Source organism: Ixodes scapularis, unplaced genomic scaffold (assembly GCF_016920785.2).
Source record: "Ixodes scapularis isolate PalLabHiFi unplaced genomic scaffold, ASM1692078v2 PGA_scaffold2__306_contigs__length_199485367, whole genome shotgun sequence".
NCBI lineage: Eukaryota > Metazoa > Arthropoda > Arachnida > Ixodida > Ixodidae > Ixodes > Ixodes scapularis.
The window spans coordinates 125983886-125991998 of NW_024609857.1; the positions used below are offsets into that span (position 1 = coordinate 125983886).

At 42.4% G+C, this 8113-nt stretch overlaps 1 protein-coding gene across 1 annotated transcript; it reads left to right on the forward strand.

Moving 5' to 3' along the window:
* The first annotated feature begins 4798 nt into the window (after window positions 1-4798).
* LOC120838161 lies at window positions 4799-5707 on the forward strand. Its single transcript, XM_040207935.1, has one exon. The coding sequence runs from the start codon at window positions 4799-4801 to the stop codon at window positions 5705-5707; it is 909 nt and encodes a 302-aa protein (XP_040063869.1).
* The last annotated feature ends 2406 nt before the right edge of the window (window positions 5708-8113 follow it).

Genomic DNA, 8113 nt, shown 5'->3' on the forward strand with positions numbered 1-8113 from the left:
ATTACGATTTTGTTACAACTAATAAGTCATGATTTTTTTCGCTTTTTCTTTTAAAAAGAGCAGTTTACAAATATCTTCAAGTAGACTGAAGATGTGAAAATAATTTTTCTTGCAGATCTTTGCAGTGTCTTTTTGTATTAGTACTGGCGCCAAGGCAAAGGAGCGATTTATGAATGTTGCCTCAGAAAACCTGCCAACTGTTCTCATGGTGACTGAGGGAAAACCAAGACCGGCCCTGTTCTGCGAGATCATCGTAAGGCTTCATCATGCAGAAGATATAAAAAAAGGTGCACTTTACTCTGTGTTGTATTACACTTTTCTTTTTCAGCACATTTGCAGTAAATGAAGCCGTTGTTCGTCTTTTGCTATTAATTTACTTCCAAGGGCTCAGTTTACGGGTTGGCAGAAACTACGGGCTCTCTGGACAAGTATTTCATTACCTGACCCTGCCCTCATGCACATGAGTATGTGCAGAAAGCATGGTCACCAGTTTTATGATCGACAGCTGGCTGGATCTGAGAGCATACCCAATGTGATAACAAGGTTTAAAATGGCAGCCCTGCCAACCTGTTGGAAGTTTTCAAGAGAGCAAGCACACTGTCCTTGCCCTGTTGCTCAATTCAGTGGGAATTATTCAAGTTCAACATGCCTTTAAAAACAATTCTCCTCATAGGCCAGTTCTTGCTTGCCTTTTTTTATAGCAGCATTATAAGAAAATACTTGCGTTTTAGTTATATTTTTGGAGGGCTAGAAAACCGAGGAAATAGCTTTATATTTTGGGAGGTTCCTCCTGCTGAGCGAGATTTGGTGCAGCTGAGATGCATCTGACCGAAACTGGCCAACCAAAAACACTGCGCATTCTGAATTAGTTGGCTTATGTGGAAAATTGGGGTACCTCATACTTGTTTTTATTCCTTTGTTTATTTCAAAGTAAGTATTAACACCATTTCTCAAAGCACGTGCAAAACTAAATGTGATCACAAGCATAATGAGATGTGCTTGGAACGAATTACTTTCAGAAAACTGATAACAACACCATAGCCTTACTAACTGGCGCTTCCTCCATGGCAAAAGCAAGCACCACGAGTCTTTTTTTATCCCCCCGACATCTTTGCAATTACGATTCTGTTTCTCATAATAAATTGGGAATCTTTTTTTCTTATCTCCTCCTTTTCTATAGTGTAGTTTACGATTTATTGGCTCACTCAAGATCAGCTATTTTTATTTAAGATTTTTGCTGAGTTTCTTCGCATCACAAGCATCGATGCCGAGCAACGCTCTTTTTAAATTGCCTCAGAAAACCTGGCGACCGTCCTTGAACTGACACAGGGCAAGACAAAGCCGGACATTTTCTACCAGACTGTTGAAAGGATGGATGATGTTAAAGAATCGGAGAAACAAGGTATACCTGCTTTAGAATTTAGCCTTCATTGACTGTTAGCGGAGGTCCCAATCCAGCTAGCTTTCTATTGCAACCGAATTGGTGCATGTGATAGGTGGGTGCAAACCATGTAAATTAAATTCGAGATATCTAACAGTGAGCTGTACGGCATCTGAAATTCCAAATGCTTCTGTACATTAATTTTAAATTGTGAGTGACCGTCTGGTGATGAGTAACATTAAAAAAAATGGGTGAATGGCTGCATTTAAAAAGAAATATAAATTTGCATTACTGATGTGATGCTTAAATACAAAATAACAGGCTGAAGTTGAGCTAGTTGGTACATAATTTAGGTAAATGGTCAGCTAGAACGAGAGGGACAAACACAGACAGGGAGAAACAGAGACATACACACCGCTGACTATCAACTAAGACTTTATATTTCTTCTTTATCACTGTGACCCACAAATTCACACCTAAAGTAATGCCAATGAATGACCCTAAATCCTTACAGTACACTACTAAATCAAAATACTGATTAAATAGTATTAAATTAAAATTGAAACTAAATAATTACATTAAATTATTAACTATTAATTTTGGTCCAACCCACAGACCACCGCCGAAACATATCCCTCCTAGTCCCTTTCACGGCGCCGTGCCACACTGCAAAAACTGCCTTTCTTTCTTGCTGACCGTGATGGAGGGCATGCTCACGCAGTCGTCGCCGGTTTGCTCAATGGCCAGGGCCTCGAGGATCTCGCGCGCGAAAGCATTCCTGTGTCTGTTAATAATGGAGACGCTACTAAACCGTGGCCTGCACCCGCACGTGCGGCAATGGGCTGCAAGGTGCCCAGCTCCCGTGCCTTGCACCGACGCCGCGTGCTCCCTGACTCTGTCGTTAACGCAGCGTCCCGTCTGCCCAATGTAGCAGCTCCCACATGACATAGGAATCTTGTATACCACACCGGTCTGGCACATGGTTTACTTATTCCTGTGTGCAGTATTGCTTAAATACAGCCTTCATATTTTGTGTTGAATTGCCGTGACACTTGGCACTGAGCACAATTGAATGGATTAGTTTAAAACACATTTTACTAGCATGGGTGATTAATCTGTTTTTAACTGTGTGCATATGAGGAAACAAAATCCGGCCCTTATTTCTCACCTGGTAGGATTTGGCTGCATGGTATTACTGTTTTACCCTTTGTCCGGATGCAGCGGATGCTAAGAGCAATCCCATTTAATCGTGCTCGTTGAAAATAGCTCATAACACATGTCGCCGCGCCCGCTCTCTAAGGACACATGACACTCGCACTGCTTTGGATTTTCTCTGATGGCTCGCAGCATCCGCTGCGCCCTGACTAAGGTGATACAGAGTATAGTGTTGATGGTTGGACAAAAAATTCTGAAGTGTCTGTGCTATGAAAATATTTTAAAGAGATACTTAACAAAATTTAAAATATACCCGTCGTGTTCAGAAATAGTCTGAATATGATCAACAATATCCGTAAATGATAATCCGACGTTTGTATTTTGATCCTAAAGGCTGAATTTTTCGTTATAAACGAAACACCTTTCTGGCTTTAATGCAAGGCATTAGATGTATCCGTGTTAGGAGCCTTTGCACATACATCAACCGTATCTAGGAGTTTTAGATATCGCAGTGCTACCGAAACTTACTGTCGACCGGAGATGGTCCATCTTTTGCGTTGTTTGTGCTACACCTTGGCTCACCAGTCGAACAACGTGGTGAAGTTTGGGTACCCGATGATGACCTAGCCTGGAGAAGATATTCCAGCAGCTCCAATGACCAATTTAGCTTTGATTTGCCAAGAACAATATTAGGGTAACTAGTTTGGAATGTTAGGTTTAGGGAGTATGTACTGAACCTGTTTCAGCTAGTCTATCATCAATTACCTGCATCTGCTTATCATCAGTTACTTGTATCTGCTCTAAGGGCAGGCCTCTCTTTTTGTTAAAAAGCCCCGCAGTCTATTCCATCGCAGTGTGTCCTATGACCTCGACAGAGCGCTGCAGTGTGCTTTTTGTAAATCAGGCTTATGAGACAGAGGGCCCTCTGGAAGCTGTGGCACTTTGTTTCTGCCTGGCATGGGTTTTCGACCTTCAGTACTTCGTTAAATATTGTCGCACATTTGTTTGTTTTGAGAGACTTGTAGGTCTCAAACATTCAACGCTGGGCTGCATGGGCACAAGGCTGCTGACCAGCCTAAATTTTAAAAAGAAAGTTTTCTTCCACACATGTTGTTAAAGGAATGCTGTTCTGGGCTTGTGTAATGCGTTGAAGGAATGCATTCGAATTTAAGTGAACATTATTTTTACTTTCTTGAGCACACGTATTCCTGAAGGTCTAAAACCTATGCCGAATTTTTCGTTATGTTTTTTTTTTTAATTTATAAATATAGGGTGACCCAAGTCACCGGGCTCGATCAAAAATGGACCGTAAAAATCGTCGCCTTCACGTCGTAGACCGTGGCAAGTTTATTTGCCCTATTATTTACAAAAAAAGAGCTACGCTTTTTAATTAAAAAAAAAAAACGACCTATAAAATACACCTTTGACGAAAAATTTAGATCGCTACGTACAGGCGTCAATTTTTACGGTTTATTTTACGTCGAGCCTGGTGACTTGAGTCATCTTATATACTAGTAATTTCTTGAGCAGATATATCCCTACAGGCCAAAAACCCTTCCCAGGTTTTTTTTCTTTTTTTTTTTTAATTTATAAATATACTAGTAATTTTACTGCCTCACATTTTATGATTGGGAGTTCTTTTACTATGGTGTTTGATTTTTTATAGTCATTTTCATTATAGAAGGGAACAAACGACATTGAAAAGAGCTTTCTCTTGGTAGCTTTTTTTTTTTCCTCTACAAGTTTTCTTATTCTTGAATTGATATTAGGGTGTCTGCAATATGTTTTAGTGTTGTGAAACGAGCCAGAACAATTAGATCCTGCATGTAGAAAGCTCAATTGAGATTTAACCAAATGTGAATTTTTCCTGCAGAAATTTCAAAGCTTAACTCCGTTCACATGAAAAATAAGACCAACAAACTGGCCAGTGTCAATAGCAGTCATGTCTGCAGATGATGGAGTTTATTAAATATTGAGGACATTTTTCGCTAAATGTGGATACGCGCCCGACTACACATCTCACGGGAAAAGAAGACCAAGGAGCATGTGCTAAGAAGAAGATGAAGTGAGGCTACCGGCGCGAGCAGAGCTAGTTGGAACCGTTGATCGATGCAACATCAATTTTCAAGAGCCCTCCATATGTCTAGACTGTAAATATGTTGTATAAATCTCTTTTGTAAACCGGAGTGATCTAAATTATCGAATATTTTGGTGCCGAAACCCGGGACTCCAGCGACAATACGAGATCAGCGAACAGCGAACATGGAGCGGCTCCAGACGAAAAGGTTGGTGACGCGGGCCGAAATTGAACATCTAAGCGAGGAGATCCAAGCGGCGGTGTCAATTGAGGATTTCAGGCCTCATCACGAAGAACGCCTCGCAGAAATAACGGACGAGCTGGATGTCCTGGCAAGGGAACTCAAGGAGCAAGATGCGCTCATCGAGGTCGACGTAAAGAGCGAGAACCTCGCCGAAGAATACAGGGCCGTCAGGGAGACACAAAGTGTGATCACCCGAATGCGGACACGTCTTCGACGCCTAGAGACAAGGACATCGTCATCTATCGAGAGCAGGGTCACCGAGACCACAGAACGATCGACCACTCAAACCCAGAGTCGAGCTGGACAGCTTAAACTTCCAAAGCTCGAACTCCAACGGTTTGATGGAGAGAAGTTTAATTGGCTTCCCTTCTGGGAGCAGTTCCGACAGGCGATCCACGACAACATCGAGCTCTCCGGCGTGGAGAAGTTTCTATACCTGCGGACGGTGCTGACGGGCAAGGCGGCGGCGGCGGTAAGCGGCATTCAAGCAACGAAGAGCAGCTACGCTTATGCCGTGGAGCTTCTAAAAGAAAGATTTGGCAAGAAAGACGTCCTTGTTCAAGAACACCTCACGCAGCTGCTGAACCTGCCAAAAGTGAAGGCACTGAGTGACGTCGGAGCCCTCCGTCGTTTACATGATCACGTTCATTGCAACATCGCTTCGCTGAGGACTCTGGGCATCGACTCTGACAGCTACGGGGCAACGCTGTGTGCTGCGTTGTTCTGCGTCCTGCCCGCTGACTGGGCCGTGGACTTCTACAAGAGTCAGAGTACTAGTAATGAAACACCGGAAAGCTCAAATCTTGAGGCTGTCCTGCGACACTCCTCCGTCACAGTTTGGGTTTCGTAAGGGCCGATCTACGGAACTCGCTCTCCTAGAGCAAAAAGAATATATTTTGCAAAGTTTTGAGGAGAAAAAAATGACCCTTGGGATATTTATTGATTTCACCAAAGCATTTGATTATTTAAATCATAGACTGCTCATAAAAAAACTAGAAAAGTACGGGTTCCGTGGACCCGCGTCAGCTCTCATTTCGTCATACCTTGCTCATCGTAAACAGTACGTTCATATTAACGGTTATTCTTCTGACATTAAACCAATCGTATCCGGTATCCCACAAGGCAGCATTCTGGGCCCTTTTTTGTTTAATTTATATATTAATGACATTGTCAATGTAAATAAAAGTAAAAAATTTGTGATTTACGCTGACGATACAAGTCTATTTTTTAAAGGAGACTGCTGTCTTGAGCTAGGAAATAGAGCTAATCAAACTCTACATAAGCTGGGTAGCTGGAGTAACTCTAACGCGCTAAAAATAAACGTGAACAAAACCAAGGCTGTTTTGTTTCAACCAAAAAATAAAAATGCCTCTATCCCAACAGATATCGTGTTGGATACGACCACAATTGAGGTTTTGACTCGCTTCAAAACGCTTGGTATTATATTCACGGAACGAATGACGTGGGATGACCATGTAAATCACATTTTGATAAAGTTGTCACGGGTTGTTGGCATATTATGCCGTCATCGCTCCATTCTACCAGCAAGTGTTAAATTAATCATCTACAACTCTTTATTTCTCTCGCATGTGCACTACTGTCATCTTGTCTGGGGAAATACTACCAATGTAAATTTAAATAAGATACTTGTGCTCCAGAAAAAAATAGCACGGATTATAAGTAATGTTTCATATGATCACCCTAGCAGATCTCTTTTCGAAAGTTTGAATATAATGAATGTGTATAGTTTATATAATTACCGTTTATGCCTAAGGTACAAGTCCGAAGTCATGAACAATATATGTCATCTTGTCAACCTAGCGTCTCTTACGAGGAGATACCCAATATATTCAACTCGCAACACAGACAACTGGAAAGTGCCAAATTGTAGAACTACTTACGGTGAGCAGATGTTATCGAATATATTACCCAACCTACTTAATTATCTGAATACTCAAAATATGGAACCCCTAACATCAACACCGAAAAAAATCCAATCCTTTTTTAAGCGTGTAATTTGATGACTTCGATCGAGCAATGTTCTAGTGCCCTGACGTGTGTATAGTTATTATGTCTGTTCGCCATAAGCTCATAATTTATCATAACTTATATAACAGTGCTTAATCATGCTTTGATATCTCTGAATATGTATGTTTTTGATGCGATAGTCATGACTTTTTATTGAACTGTTAGAGTGAAACTTGTTACATTCTGCATGTCACTGAGATGATTCGGTGAACTGAGCTTGTATTTTATTATTGTTTTTATTTTTTTTTATTTTTTACTATTTGTTTTTTGTGAGTTGCCGCTGCTGCTGATTGTAGGGAGGGGGACGAGGACTCGTCAAGCTGCATTTGCGCAGCTTTTTTCCTCTGTCTCCTTCCATCATGTAATGTGATGGAGAAATAAACATTTATTTATTTATTTATTTATTTATCAATGCGTGTAGAGCTGGATAGCAGAGAGAAGATACACGACGGCAGTACACGGGACCAACCGCAACCTCTGAAAATACACAGCGACAGAGATCGATCAAGCGACAACCTCCGAGGAAAGGGGTCTGCTGCTTCCCTCGCAGTTGGTGCCAAACCCTCAAACGACGGGTGCCCTCTTTGTTCCTCCGAATTACATGAAGCGCCGCAATGTAACTCTGCGATTCCGATCGAAGAAAAGAAGAGACGGCTAAGGAGCGAAGGGAGGTGTTACAGATGCGCGAAGTGAGGACACACCTCAAAAGAATGTCGAAATCGGTTCCTTCGCTGCGACAAATGTGGCCGACGCCATATCACTCCACTTTGTGGTACCTCACCTCCGTCTTATCAAGGAGCGACCGACACTACCGAGCTCCACTCCCTGGCGTCTTTGAATGCCATCAACAAGAACGCCGTAATGCTACAAACGGCTCAAGTATGGGTAGACGGACGAGACCGGAAGCGTCTTGCTCGCTGTCTGTTTGACGGAGGCAGCCAACGTTCGTTCGTCACCGAGCAGCTCTCACGAGAGCTGAGGTTGGAAGTGATCGGCGAGGAGGAGGTGACCATCTATTCGTTTGGCAGAACAGCCGGTGGAACTACGAGAAAACGTCGGCTAGTGCGACTTTGGTTGCGAAGCCAATACAGCCGCAAAGAACACTGCTTGGAAGCCCTTGAAATAGAAAACATCTGTTCTGACCAGTTGGTGCTTCCCGGCAACGTGGTTGACCTTGCTGGCGTGGGAGAGCTAGAATTAGCCGATGTAACCCTTTCACCCTTCCTTA